Below are 14,889 nucleotides of genomic sequence, written 5' to 3' on the forward strand. Positions count from 1 at the left end.
TTTCATCATTAAAAAACATTTTAGTACAGAAAATTAGGACATAATTCTTAAAAAGGCAATCACTTTAATTGAATACCCTTTGTTTTATGAAAAACTCTACATTTTCCTTTATTTTTCTATTTTTTCAACTAACTGCTGAAAACTCTATGCTATCTGGAACCAGTTTGTGGACCAGTACTTGGAATGACTAAATGATGTCTTCCAAACCTAATATTCTGAGGCTTGATGCACAAGTAGGTTGGTGTGGCAGAAACGTCCAAAGTGCTGGTCCTAAGCAAACAGTGAACACTAACCATCAGGGCCGAAGTCCCTGACATTTATGCTGAGCATATTATTGCTAATGATTAAAACAACCCCACGGGGTAGGTAACATCGATGCAAAAAACTGAGCCTTGGAGGGCTTCCCTGGTGGCGCAGTGGTTGAGAATCTGCCTGCCAATGCAGGGGACACGGGTTCGAGCCCTGGTCTGGGAAGATCCCACATGCCGCGGAGCAACTAGGCCCGTGAGCCACAATTACTGAGCCCGTGCTCTAGAGCCTGTGCCTCGCAACAAGAGAGGCTGCGACAGTGAGAGGCCCGCGCACCGCAATGAAGAGTGGCCCACGCTTGCCACAACTTGAGAAAGCCCTCGCATAGAAACGCAGACCCAACACAGCCAAAAAAAATAAAATAAATAAATAAATAAATAAATAAGTCAGGAGCTCTTTAAAAAAAAAAAACTGAGGCTTGGAAAGACAGAGTAAACTGTCAGAGTCCAGCTATAGCAGTTGCAGCACCAGAACACATACCCAAGCCAGTCTTGACTCCAAAGCCCATGTTGCTTCTGCCTTCAGATTCTGGTTTTCTGCCTAGCATGCTCTTTTCTTCTGGTAGCAATATTCTCCTCCTCTGAAAATGGCTCCTTTCTGTGGTGCTCCAAGGACAATGGTGCTTCAAGGACAAGGACAACTCTGTCTGAAAAACTTTCACCGTTACACCCCCTACTGGACTCTTAATCGGCCTCCCCATAATGTCGCTCTGCTTACGAAATCCCTGAGCCCACCTGGGCAACGCCCACCTGGGCAAAGGGGCCTGTCCCAAGTAAGGAAAGGCATATGGCCTGTCCCACTCCCACCCTTACGAAGGAAGGTATATGTGCCTCGACCAATCAGTAAACGAAATTTTTACCTCGGACCATTCCTTTGTTTTGCTGGCTATAAAAACTGATGCATAGCACATGTTCGGGCTCCACTCTCCCAGACTACTAGGAAGAAGACCGCTGTGCTGGCAGCGACCATTCCCTTTAATAAATTCTATCTTCTTCACATTCTGCCTTATGTCTGGAAATTCTTTTCCAGCCCGTGTTCGGACCACGACATTTGGTGGCCAGTCCAGGGATCTCTTTCCCCACCTCCTGTCCTCACTCCTTGGGACCCTCTGTGAACAGGCAAGTTGCTGTAGAAGCAAAGGAGGAACTCTGGCCAGGGCCACAGCCTAGTGTGTTCCAAAGGCTCCAGGGCTCACTTCGCCTCAGTAACTGCCGCCCAGAACAGGTGAGGATCCCTCTATCTCCCTTCCGATCGGGACTGGGCCTATTGGAATGGTGTGGGCACGGGCCAGGCATTTAAAAGCCATTAGGGCGCCGGCCGCTGGAAGACTCCTGTGAAAGGATAAGGGGGTCACGGAACGGACCAGGCTATTAGAGCATCGGCCCCCAGCAGGACAACTTCTGAGCAACGCGAGGCACATTGTGGACGAAGAAAAACACGAAGCCCACAGTCCCTTGGCCACCAACTCCTCGGTAGGGTTAGAAGGCGGACTCCTCAGTCCTCTTTTCTGTTGCTTCTGCTTCTTTCTCCTCGGCTCCGACTGACTCCAAAGGACCTCGCCGCCTCCAGATCGTCCCAAGAGCTCCTTCCCATCCCTGAGAGTCTTCTAATGGTGAGTCAATTCCCAGCTGGCTTGCGGAGATTCCCCTCTCTGTACACTGGTGCCCTGGCCACACGGTTTCTCACTGCTCTGGCCACCTCCCAGGGTCGGACGGGACTTTTGGGATGGTCGGCCTTTTTATGCCTTAGTCGCACGGCGATGTCACTGAGACAGAGAGGGAGGCCTTTTTGCCCATCAGTGATTCTCAGTACCCCCATTCTATGGCATTGGGGCTAAGTATAGGTTCAGGCAGGTCTATCCCCTTAGACTCACCTCTTAGTTGTATTCTCAAGAAATGGAAGGAATTTGACCCAGACGATCTCAAAAGGAAGAGGCTCATATTCTTTTGTAACACGGCTTGGCCCAAGTACAAACTGGGGGACCAAGAATGATGGCCTCTTCATGGGACACTAAATTATATCACCATCCTCCAACTTGATCTCTATTATCGGAGGCTGGGAAAGGATTCCAAGGTTCTGTACATCAGGGCTTCAAGGCCCTCAGTCAGAATCCGAACCTGAGGGACTCCTGTTGCGTGCTTCTCTCCAACGCCGCTTTAATGCCTCGTGCTCTCCCCTCTCCTCCTCCTTCAGCTTCACTACCTCGTCCCTCCCCATCTCCCCCTGCACCACATATCTTGGATGACCCTTCTTGTCCCCCATCTCACCAGCCTCCTCCCCAACCCCCACCTCTCTACCTGCAAGCAGACCTTCCCTCCCCTCCCCACACTTGGTCACGAGCAGCCCAACGCTCTGAATCGAGTCCCAGCATGGTTCCCCTACGAGAGGTCGCTAATGGAGACCGAGGTACTATCAGGGTTCATGTCCCCTTCCCCACGTCCAATCTCTCATATTCAAGGGAAACTGGGCCCCTTAGCCAGGACCCCTCCACCTTCATCAGGGAATTCCAGGCCCTAACTATAGCCTTTGACTTAACCTGGCCAGATATTCCTGTGTCCTAACTACCTGCTGCATCACGAAGACAAGGCCGGTATCAGGGCCTTGGCTCAGGCCTGGGCAGGTGAGGCACACGCCCGAGGTCCTAATGAGAACCGAGCGGGGGAAGAGACAGTCCCACGGGCAGACCCAGGATGGAGATACCAGGCAAATGAAAATGGGCCAGCAGGAGGGCTCACTAGGAGAAACTTCATGACTACATATCTACTAGAAGGTATGAAAAAGCCAGTCATCAAACAGGACAATTATAAGAAACTCAGAGAAGTTACCCAGGAACCCTTTGAGAATGCGGCCCTTTTTCAGGCCCGATTGGTAGAGGCTATGAGGAAATACACCAACCTAGACCCTGAGACTCCTGAAGTTCAGGCTATATTGCAGTTCACTTTATAAGCCAGGCATCGCCAAGCATAAGACAGAAATTACGGAAACTAGAGCAAGGGCCACAGACCCCATTTTCTGTCCTATTGACAGGGCTTTAAGGTCTTCACGAATAGGGAGGAGGCTTCTAGGAGTAGACAAGAAAGAGAGGAGGAAAAATTAACACGACATGCTCAATATACGGCTCTTGCCATTACTCAGTCCCTCCCACAGCAAGGACTCATGGCAGCCCATCTCCTGTCGCAGAAACCACAGCTGACCTGCCACCAGTGCGGTCAGCAGGGGCACAGTGAAGAACGGCCGCATCCCACCCCCCGATCCCCCGTGCCCTTACTGTCGTCAAAAGGGCCACTGGAAGAGGAGTTGTCCCTGCCGCCCTCAAGCTGGTAGGCCAACACCATGACCACCCAACACCTGGGGTATTTCGGGTCCCAGTCCCCTGGCTGAGGTCAAGGACAGTTGCCCCTGTTGCTGGTAGTTGACTACCAGGAGTGAGAACGGGATTACGCTCAAGATCTGGGGCTCCTGGATGCGGATGACTGAAGGTGCCCAAGTCTCAATCTACAGGCCCCTATATTCCCCAGAAGACCGGAGGAACCCCAGGTAACCCTGGATGTGGCAGGGGCTACTATAACCTTTCGAAGTGACACAACGGCTACTTATTCAGCCCCGACCTCCTTCTCTGGTCCCACTCGCTGTTCCTCGATGCTCCTAACAGGGGTGGGAACAGGCTCAGCCGGACTCTTAAACTTTATTTTCATGGCCCGACAGCTCTCTCTTAAACTTACACAACAGATTGCCAAACTCGCAGCTCAAATTAACATGCTACAAGACAAATAATTTCTCTGCAAGAGTAGTTTTACAAAATAGAAGAGCTCTGGACCTCCTAAAGGCTTATCAGGGAGGGACTTGTGCAACGTTAAAGGAGGATTGCTGTTTTATGGTCAACCATCCGGGCAAGGTCCAGCCCAATCTTCGGGCCATGTATTTTTAACCTTCTTGTTAAGTTTGTCTCTTCCAGAATACAACAGATAAACCTCCAAATGGTGATGCAACAAGAATACCGGGGGCTTCCCTGGTGGCGCAGTGGTTAAGAATCCACCTGCCAAGGCAGGGGACACGGGTTCGAGCCCTGGTCCGGGAAGATCCCACATGCCGCGGAGCAACTAAGCCCGTGCACCACAACTACTGAGCCTGCACTCTAGAGCCTGTGAGCCACAACTACTGAGCCCACGCGCCTAGAGCCCATGCTCCACAACAAGAGAAGCCTCTGCAATGAGAAGCCCGTGCACTGCAACGAAGAGTAGCCCCCGCTCGCTGCAACTGGAGAATGCCCGCACGCAGCAACGAAGACCCAATGTGGCCAAAAATAAATAATAAAATAAAATAAATTAATTTAAAAAAAAAACAAGAATACCGGACAGGGCTTCCCTGGTGGCCCAGTGGTTAAGAATCTGCCTGCCAATGCAGGGGACTCGGATTCAATCCCTGGTCTGGGAAGATCCCACATGCCATGGTGCAACTAAGCCCGTGCACCACAACTACTGAGCCTATGCTCTAGAGCCCGCAAGCCACAACTACTGGGCCCATGTGCCACAACTACTGAAGCCCGCGTGCCTAGAGCCCATGCTCTGCGACAAGAGAAGCCACCACAACGAGAAGCCCACACACAGCAATAAAGACCCAATGCAGCCAAAAATAAATAAATAAATTTATTAAAAAGAAAAAAAGAATACTGGACAGTCAACACTACTACGACCCTTGAACAAGCCACCATCTCTTTCCATGGGGCCCGCACTCCTCCCTAGATGCACCCTGACAGAGAGCAGGCAAGGGAACCCAGGGCCCCAGGACGCCCTCACTCAGCAGGAAGCAGCCAGAGTTCATCGCCCCTTCTCCTCACTAAAGGGCTTCCTGAATGTCTGAGAGGGAATTAGGCAGTTAGGTAGATATGAGTAAGGTATTCAATAAGGCCAAGGAATTGGCCCTACACATAAAGAGAAGGGGGAGTGTGGTGCTCCAAGGACAATGGTGCTTCAGGGACAAAGGATGACCCTGCCTGAAAAAGTTTCAGAGGTATACCTACTGGACTCTTAATCGCCCTCCCCACCATGTTGAGATGGTTTTGAAATCCCTGAGCCCACCTGGGTGATGCCCACCTGGGCAATGGGACCTGTCCCAAATAAGGAAAGACATATGCCCTGTCCTACTCCCACCGTACAGAAGGAAGGTATGTGTGCCTCGATCAATCAGTAAACGAAAATTTCACCTTGGACCATTCCTTTGTTTTCTGGCTATAAAAGCTGATCAATAGCATATGTGCGGGCTCGACTCTCCCAGACTACTAGGAATTCGGGCCGCAGTTCTGGCAGCGACCCTTTCCTCTAATAAATTCTATCTTCTTTACGTTCTGCTTTATGTCTGGAAATTCTTCTCCAACCTGCGTTCATACCTTGACACTTTCCCCACTCCAACATGTGGACTCTTTGAGATCAATCTCCAGGCCATAGTTGACTCATCCAGGCATGGGTACTTGATCCAAGAAGGGCGTGCCAGTCAGAGTTCTTCCTTCTGTGTCTGAGTTTATACCTCGAGAGATTAGTAGGCCTACCTTCCAACGTAGCAAGCCATAAGACCTAAGACCCAGTAGTTTTCAGCTGTCTCTCCACCAGACCCTCGTTTGCAAGGAGAGAGAAAGAAGTGACATCAAGGAGGAACAGAGGAGGGAGAGACCTGGCAGCCTTCAAGTTCCTGCATCTGCTGGTTCCTGAGCCCCTCCATCCCCACCTTCCTGTGGTCAGATTGTCCCACCTTTCCTTGAATTTATTGATTTATTTTAAAAATAAATTTATCTATTTATTTTTATTTTTGGCTGTGTTGGGTCTTCGTAGCTGTGAGCAGGCTTTCTCTAGTTGTGGCGAGTGGGGGCTACTCTTTGTTGCGGTGTGCAGGCTTCTCGTTGTGGTGTCTTCTCTTGTTGCGGAGCACGGGCTCTAGGCACGCGGGCTTCAGTAGTTGTGGCAAGTGGGCTTGATAGTTGTGGCTCGCGGGCTCTAGAGTGCAGGCTCGGTAGTTGTGGTGCACGGGCTTAGTTGCTCCGCCACATGTGGGATCCTCCCAGACCAGTGCTCGAACCCGTGTCCCCTGCATTGGCAGGCGGATTCTTAACCACTGTGCCACCAGGGAAGTCCCTCCTTGAGTTTAGTGAGGCAACAAACTCCTCCTTTTTTCTGAGCCAATTTGAGTTTTGTCCCATGCAACCAGTAAGGCTTCCATCCCATTCTTCTTCCCTGGGAAGTGTGGAGTCCTACATCAAGGACACCCTACATCGAGGACACAGGACAAAAACTCAGGAATTAACCAAGCCCCCATAGCAACTGTTGCCATGGGCGCTCCTAATCTGAACCAGACAGCCCCCCTCCCCCATTCCATATTAGGCAAAATAATCACCGTGTAGTAACCTTGTAGCATCCTGACCAATCACCTAATGCCATCCTGCCAGCAGGAATTTTCTTTGTCTTGAGGCTATAGAAGTTGGCTACTAGCCCACAAAGGGGGTCGTCTCTCCCTGGTCCATCAGGAAGTCGCCTGCTGTATTTGCAGCGCCCCTAACTCTGCTCTTTGTTCTCAATAAACTCACTCTTTTCTAAAATACTTCGTGTCTCGAAATTCTTCCAGCCCGCGCACGGACCACAACACTTTTGATACCCCCATCTTTATTTCCTGGAGTCTGTATAACATCACTGAACAATTAATCCTATGAGGTCCTGCATTGTTTCCATGGTACCTCTCCCAAATTGGCTGAGAGATTCCTGAGTTCAGGGCAAGAACCAAGTCCTGGAGTCCCCGCTCCCGTGGCCCGCCCTCCCTCCCGCCCCCGCCGCTTCCCTCCCGCCCCCGCCGCTTCCCTCCACCATGGCGCCTAAACACGGGAAAGCACATCAGAGGTTCCACAATTCTTTTCTAAGATCCACTGATTACAGGCCCTGGGCCAGCCGGAGGCCGGCTTCTTCCCCCAGGGAGGCTGCAGGAGGGCGCCAATGTGGATAGCACGGACAATGTGGATATACTGGAGTCCGGATTCCAGTCCGGGATAGGAGAGGGCGTCACCTAACCAGGCCAGTCCCAGAGTGGAACTCGCCAGCCCGGCGGCTCGGCGCCGCCTGCGCGCCCGCCAGCCGGGCCCTGGGCCGGTCCCCACCGCAGAGCGCGCGGAGCGGCTGGGTCCTCTACGTGCCGGCATCAGGTGCAAACCCGGGAGCGCGGGCCGTGGGTGTGCGCGTAAGCGCCCGGAAAGCGCGGAACTCAGCCGCCGCCCCAGCTCGCCCGCCAAGCTACCCTGGGATATCCTTGGGTCCCCCCCCCCACAACCCCCCAGCTCGAGCGGGGGAGGGATGAGTTCGGACACGTAACCGACCTCCAGGCCCCTCTCGACTCCGCGTGGGGGGGCAGGCGGGGGAGCCGGGGACCGCTGTTCCAGCCCGCTGGCCTTCGAAAGATCCTCCTGGGCCAATGGCAGGCGGGGCGACGCGCCCGGATTGGTGCAGGCGCTCTGCTGATCACTGTGGAAACCCAGGCGGAGGGGAACGCGGGAGGATGCGAAGCCCCGGACGGGGGGAGCCAGCGGGGCGGGCAGAGGAGGCTTCGAGGCCGTGAGCTACAGAGGAGTTTTTACAGGAGGCAAAAGTCCACTGCGGGCTGGCGGGCGGAGGGAGGGGCGGAGGGAGGGGACCGCTTGGGGGCACTGGGAAGCCTGGAGGGAAGGCAAGGATACTCCGGAGCGAAGGCGAGGCGGCTGGGGGAGGGGGCGCGGTGGGGGGAGGAGTAGGAGAAGACAAAAGCCGAAAGCGAGGAAGGCCCGGGCCGCACACACCGCAGTGCACGGGGCAACCCTGTCGGCAGGCAGCATGGGGAAGGGGGGGAACCAGGGCGAGGGGGCCACCGAGCGCGAGGCGCCGATGCCTACCTTCCGCTGGGAGGAGATTCAGAAGCACAGCCTACGCACGGACCAGTGGCTCGTCATCGACCGCAAGGTCTACAACATCACCGAGTGGTCACACCGGCACCCGGGGGGCCACCGGGTCATCGGGCACTACGCAGGGGAAGATGCTACGGTAAGGGTCTGGGGCCTCTCCCGCCACCTTTCTCTGCTGCAGGAGGGAGTCAGGAGTCATGGGTCCCAGGGCGCCAAACAAGACCTCCAGCGCCGAGTGGAGCTTGGGGCGTCCTGGAGGGAAGGAAAGAGTCTACTGCGCTCGTCCCCCGCCCCGAATCCTCGTCCTCTGGGACAGCTGGGCCAACGTGCTGTGGGGGTCGGATTTTGGAGCCCGGGAGGCAGATTCGAGCGGTGGAGAACCATGCAGGATCTACCGCGCGCACTGGGATCCTTGCGTCCGTTCCTTCCTCAGAGTTCAGCCGGAGCCTGGGACTCCGCAAAGAGGGCGCCGGGGCCCTGGAGCCTTGACGCCCCCAGCGTGGAAGATGGCCGCCCCTGGGCCCCGCGGAGAGGAGCGGGAGAGGAGCCAGGTGTGGGACTCCGCGCGCGTCCCCCACTCACCAGCCAGACTAGGGGGCGGGGAAGGAAAGCTCGTCCCCGGCCAGGGCTCGCTCCTGCTGGAATTCCAGTCTCAGAAGGTCCGCAATGGCTGCCGCGGAGACACCGCCTGGTAGCTCCTGTTCCCACGCTCTCAGAGACTACCAGGACCCCCTCCCCCCGCCCCCGCCCCCCTCCCCCGCAAGGGTCGGCCTTCTTGGGGGCCCCGGGTGGGAATTGGTGGAAAGAAAAAGGGCTGCTGGAGTTTGCAAAGCCCAGGTGGAGAGGGGCCTTGAGACGGGACGGTTTAGCAGCACTAGGCTAGCTTGGCAACAGGTCCAGCTGCGTTCGAGGTTACTCTGGGACTTCAACTCAATGGTCCTCTGTTCCCAAATCCGGCCAGGAATGCCCTCCCTCATCTTGCCCTCGGAAATGTTGTGGGACTCTGGGATCTTCCCGGAGCCGGGGCTGTCCATCTTACGCTCACCTTTGCGCACCAAACCTGCAGCTCTGCGATGACACAGCACCCCACCACGCCCCCTACCCCCAGCCCCATATCCTTGCTTATTCTTCGGGTGCAGCTGGATCCGCTCCCCCCACCCCCACCCCGTGGACTCGAAGAACAGAGGCCGGGAGAGACGAAAGGGGCCACTCTTGGTGGCAGTGAGCTGGAAGCAGAGAAGTTCTGGTGGCATGGAGAATTTGGGAAAGGTGACTAGGGAGAGATCAGCTTGACATAGCTCATTCCACCTGGAGGTCTGGCATGCTGACCTGTTGGGGCTTTTGCTGTGCAAGCTGTATGGGGCCATCAGTTGGTGGAACTCTAGATCTCCCTACTTCTTCTATCTAATTGGGACAGACAGAGTCAAGTGTTGGGGGGCAGATCAGGCAGCTATAATGTAAGCTGTTGCTTGGCTCGCTGCTTTGGCGAGCAGAGGGTCAGCAACAGCGCCTACAGCTTTTGGCCCGATCCCGTTTTACCTGCTTGCGAACTCGCCTTGAGCCCTTGGGGCTGTGATACCGATTGTAACTTAGGTGGGTATAAGATTTTCAAGCACCATCAATGTATTATCTCACTGGGACCTTCCCACAGCCCTGTGAGGAGGTGGGGTAAGACTGATTCCCAAGTAAAGACCTGACTCCTGGTTTGGGATCTTTCATAGGTGAATTCTGAAGGTTCCTGTCCTGGTTGAGCCTTCACCAGAATGTTTCCTAGAAGGAAAAGTCAAATCCAATGGATTGGTCTGTTTATTCCGTAGTGTTAAATAAATATATTTTCTTTTGCGGCAAGGCATTTCATAAACTGTAAGCACTAGGTAAACGCAATGGAGTTTTCTTGTTAGGTAAATGCAATGGAGTTTTCTTGTTACCGAGTCTAAGCTCACATTGCTCATCGCACGACAGGCCAATAATCGAGAGACGAGTTGCTGGGGCAAGGAATAACAACTTTATTCGGAAAGCCAGCAAACTGAGAAGATGGTGGGCTCGTGCCCAAAGAACCATCTTGCCTGAGTTAGAATTCAGGCTCCTTTTATACTAAAAGGGGAGGGAGTAAAGTCAAACATTTCCTGGTTCCCGGCAGCCTCTGGAGGGAATGTATGTGTTAATTTCTTCCTCCCGGTAGTCATTCACAGGTGGGCCTGGTCAGGATGTTTTCTGTGAGCTAAACAAAGGTATTTTAGCTTAATGTTCATTACCTGAGAAGCAGGGTTCCCAGAGATGGGCCATTATGTATAATTTAAGCTTATAGGCAACATCCCTTTAGTGATTAACTTGTAATAGAATGCAAAAGGTTCTTCCGTATTAACATTATCAGGTAAGTGAGCGGAAGAGTCAGGATTATGTAACAGCTAGAATGTAAAGTAAACAAAGAGGAATTTGGAGGAAAATTTTAAAATCCATGCCAGCTCTATTTGGTGTAGCAAGATATAAGACAATCCCTATGCCCGGAGCTTACTGCCTTCCGAGATAAAACTTTGGGGGCATGAAATGCACTAATCTAGTTGAATAATGGTGGACTGAGCAACTGGATATTTTCTCTCTCTCTCTCTCTCTCTCTCTCCCTCTCCCTCTCTCCCTCTCTCTCTCTCCCTCTCTCTCTCCCCCTCTCTCCCTCTCTCCCTCTTTCTCTGTTTTCTGGGACCAGGTTGGAAAAAGGCCACAGGAGATCTGGGGTCTCTGGGCAGGGGACTTGAGAGGGGCAGGAACAGGCTAGGAATGGAGAGACTCCATCTCTTTATTTTTGGGCTGTTGAGCAGGTGGCTTTCCCCTTGGGGCATGCACTTCTTCAGATTTGGGGGAGTGAGTATTTATGGTCATGTGAAGTTTGGGAAGGACTGATCAACAGATAGAGGTCAGATTCCAGGGAGCACTTGAATGCACTGTTACGAGCCAATCTTGATGCAGTAATGTCCTCACCAGAGGCTGACAGTCAAGGAAGCCAGATAATCTGGGGCCTCAATAGGGGATTTTCCTGTTACTGAAGAAGAGAAGACCTCAGAAGTCAGGACGGCCTCCTCCCCAGAAGGATGGCTTAGTGAAGGGTAAGGCCAATTGTCATGTGGTCCTTCTCCCTGCAAGAATAAAAAATGAAACTAAATTTTTACAGCTCACAAAGCACATTTGTACGGATCACCTCATTTAGTGTTTCGATCAGCCCTGTAGGGAGTAGCTCCCTTGGGTTTGAACACCTTGCTCTCTTCGCAGCACTCAGACCTCAACTCAGGATCTACCAACACAGAGACCTCCCAGCCCCCCTTCCCTTCCCTCCTCCTCTCCTCCTTCCTTCCTATTTACACCTTGGGTTTCTTCCCCTCTGGTCCTCTGGCACTTCCCCGGTCTTTGCCTTGCTGTGGGCAAAGGGAGCCCTCGCCTGGGTCCCAGGGGTGTCTCTCCTCTTTCAGGGCAGAGTCCCACCACTGCAGAACTTTTTTTTCTGTTTTTCAATTGAAGTATAGTTAATTTACAATGTTGTGTTAGTTTCAAGTGTATAGCAAAACGATTCAGTTATATACAGAGTTATAAAAGTTATAAAAGTTCCCCAGAACTTTTCATCTCTAACAAAGACTCATCACACATTTACTCCAGTGTCTCTGTGGTTCTGAGCTGGCCCTGGGCACAAAGATGAAAAACTCACAGATAGTGAGTGCATCTGCTGGATTTCCTTCTCTCCTTTCAAACTGGGACTTGAATCTGGACCCTCTGCCTCTAGGCACCAGCTCCCTCACCTCTGCCCCACTCGTCTCGGTGACTTTTTTTGCCCTGTCTGCATCGGTCACCTCTTGGAACCCAGGGAAGGCGAGAAGAGATCAGGATTCATTCCATCTTTTAACTTGCTCCTATGCCGTTCTTGGGAAAAGGCAACAGGTTGAAAACGGAATGAATCTCTGGCCTCCTTAGGGCAGGAGGGTCGAGGTATTGAGAGGCAGAGGACCTGGGTTCGAGTCCCAGCTTTAGGAATTCTAGGCAAGGCACTTAACCCTGAACTTCACTTTCCAGGTCTAGGAAATGAGAAGGTTATTATCAGGCTCAAATTGGCTGTGGATGAGATCATTCTTTAAACTTCAGAACACTCGGCAGGTATGGGGGGACATTACCGTGGAACCCTTAGCCTCCTGAGCACATGTGTGCATGTTCCCAGCTCGCACAGTAGGGGGTTCAGTAAACAGGAAAAGAAAAAGCGTGAAGCAGAGGAACCTTGGTGACCTCCTTTTTGCCAAAGGTAAAAGGCATTTACCTGAAATCCCTCCTGTGGTTGTGCCTGGAGGGCAGCCCCACCCCCTCAGCTAGATCTTGGTAGGAGCAGTCGACTTCCTGCTACCTGCAGCCTCCGGAAGACCCCATACCGAGCCCCAGCCTCCCTGGTATCTTTGGCAGCTTATCGAGGTGTGTTTCCTTGCTGTCATCCCTTCATGCCCAGGCTGCCTGTGCCTGGCATCAGCAGGGAGGCTCTCGCCAAGGGCCCTTTGGCCACAGAGCACGACCCTCCCCCCCCTCCATCGCTTCTTTCCCTTGGAGGGGACATGCTGCCCACATCTCTCCGCCATGGAAAGGAAGTTAGCGTCCCTGGTTAGCATCCCTGTTTCCAGCTGAGAACATAGGGTCCCTCTGCTTCTCCCTCTCTAACCCCGTGCCCCACAGAGTCTTGGTTCCCAGGGCTGCTGCCGGCAGCATCATCTGCCCTGAGTTTGCTTCTCCTGCGCTTCCCGAGTCCCTGGCCATGTGCCCGGATGTGGGAAGCTGGATTAGAGATTCACCTTGCTCTGCAGAGAAGGTGGACACAGCCAGAAACAAAGACGTGACGCCTGATGCTCAGTGTACGAGGAGCTGTGAGTTCTGTTCAGCGCCTGGGAGCCGGGCAGGGAGGACGTGTTCATGCAGAAGGGGCTGGCATGGGAGCCGGGCGATAGCGGAAGCAGGAACTGGTGAAGGTCTTGCATTTGAGAATTTGGGTGTTCTGTCCCTCCATCCTCAGCCTGACCTCCCCAGCACCCAACATGCACACCTACCCTCCTGGGGACGGACCTGCCCCCGCTGGAACTGTTGGCTACTCCCTCCCCTTTACTTGTGTCCCCAGCCTTCTTCCTGGAATGTCTTTGCCTCCAATCTCCCTGTCGGACGAGGATAGAGCCTGCTTCCAATTCTTGTTCCAAAGTCAACGTTTGGATTGGCCGTGTCTTGCCTTGCCCCTTGTCCTGGCTTGTGCCAGCCAGACACTTTAACTTTTGGGAACCCGCTGCAAGTTTGTGCGGCACATCTGTGACCCTTGCAAGGGGGAGACACAACAAGTGATCAACTCTCAGGAGGAGGAAGCTCATTTTGATCGAGGGCTTTGTATGAACAGCAGAAAAGTCTAGAGTTAGGCGCACCTGGAGTGTGACCCGTGGGCAAGTAGTTTCACCTCCATCAGCCTCCTTTCTCACCTCGAAAATAGGACCTGCCTCACAGAGTTTGGTAAAGATTCGTGGGTTATGTACACAAAGCCCATGGCTCAGTGGCTGACCTGTGTAATCTCAGCCACTGAGAAGGTGAAGATGTTCCAGAAGCACAAGCCAGCTTGTGCAAAATAGCCGAAGAGTGGAAAATTTCCTGGGCTGAGAGGGTGCACAGCTGTGGGGGTCCTGTGAGCCTCTCCTAGGCATCGTTGTTGGCCCTGGGGTTATTGCAACAAACGAGACAGGCTCGGCCCTTTAGTGGAGCTTATATTCTAGTTGGGGAAACAGGCAATAAAGAAGTGAGCACATAATATAGCTTGTAGTTTTGATAACTGTTAAAACAGGGTGATGTCCCAGAAAGCGTGAGGCTGGAGGGTGGCTCTTTCAGATAGGGTGGTAGGTTGGGACGAGCCAGCCCCGGGACGCTGAGGGGGCAGGGCTCCAGGCAGAAGGAAGAGCCAGAGGCCCCGTGTGGAAACCAGCTTGGTGGGTTCAAGTGTGGTTTCCACCAGGTCTGCTCGGAAGGCTGCTGGATCTACCATGGACAATGAGATAATTGAACAGCGCTCGTCTTTCTAAACCTGCGTGAGGCTTGTGGGGATGCGGTCCCTGGATCGGGTGAACCTGGATTTGACCCTGACTCTGCCACTTGGGTGTCAGCTTCCTGGGCTCCAGGGCCTTCATCTGTAAAGTGGGGCTTTGAGGCATCAGGGAGGTAACAGAGACAACTTTCCTGGCTCCCCACGTGGCACGTGGCCCTTCCTCTCCCTTGGCCTCAGGGAGATGAGGCCACCCAAGGGCCCTCTGGAACTGACCCAGGGGCGGCCCTAGTCAGGACAGGAGTCCGCTCCAGCAGGTTCCTCAGCCCAGGCAGAGGCCTGGAGGTGTGACCTGGACCTGGTGGGGGGCAGCGGGCGCTGGAGGAGAGGTGATGCACTTGCAGGCTGTCTGTCTCCCAGTGAAGAGTAGAGATTGTTTCGTTATTTATTATCAGCCGTTGTTCCTCAGAAAACTGCCTTACGAAGAATGTCCCCTTCGTTTCTCAAAAGCTGTGGTGTCATGTGAGGTGGACCAAGGAAAGGGCCTTTTTCAGCTCTGACTTTGGAAGGCAGCTGTGCTCACTGCCATACCACCAATGCCTGGGCCCTGACTTTGGAAGCTCCTGGTAGGCCCTTTCCC

At 53.4% G+C, this 14,889-nt stretch overlaps 1 protein-coding gene and 1 long non-coding RNA gene across 3 annotated transcripts in view; one reads left to right on the forward strand and one right to left on the reverse strand.

The window, feature by feature from the left end:
- Window positions 1-4,942: 4,942 nt before the first annotated feature.
- Window positions 4,943-7,896, reverse strand: LOC132370862 (uncharacterized). The gene is made up of 2 exons (XR_009504707.1): window positions 7,661-7,896; window positions 4,943-6,566 (listed from the first exon to the last, which is right to left on the reverse strand). It is a non-coding gene; the product is annotated as an uncharacterized LOC132370862 (long non-coding RNA).
- Window positions 7,897-8,049: 153 nt separating this feature from the next.
- The window catches only part of FADS2 (fatty acid desaturase 2), a 36,025-nt gene continuing 29,185 nt past the window's right edge, over window positions 8,050-14,889 (forward strand). The window contains exons 1-2 of one of the 2 annotated variants that reach the window (XM_059931743.1): window positions 8,267-8,357; window positions 8,652-8,769. In XM_059931743.1, the coding sequence (XP_059787726.1) occupies window positions 8,350-8,357; window positions 8,652-8,769 (126 nt within the window). In that variant the 5' untranslated portion in view covers window positions 8,267-8,349. Of the gene's footprint in view, window positions 8,358-8,651; window positions 8,770-14,889 lie in introns of both variants that reach the window. The other variant, XM_059931742.1, reaches the window with a different exon arrangement.

Source organism: Balaenoptera ricei, chromosome 8, assembly GCF_028023285.1.
Source record: "Balaenoptera ricei isolate mBalRic1 chromosome 8, mBalRic1.hap2, whole genome shotgun sequence".
NCBI lineage: Eukaryota > Metazoa > Chordata > Mammalia > Artiodactyla > Balaenopteridae > Balaenoptera > Balaenoptera ricei.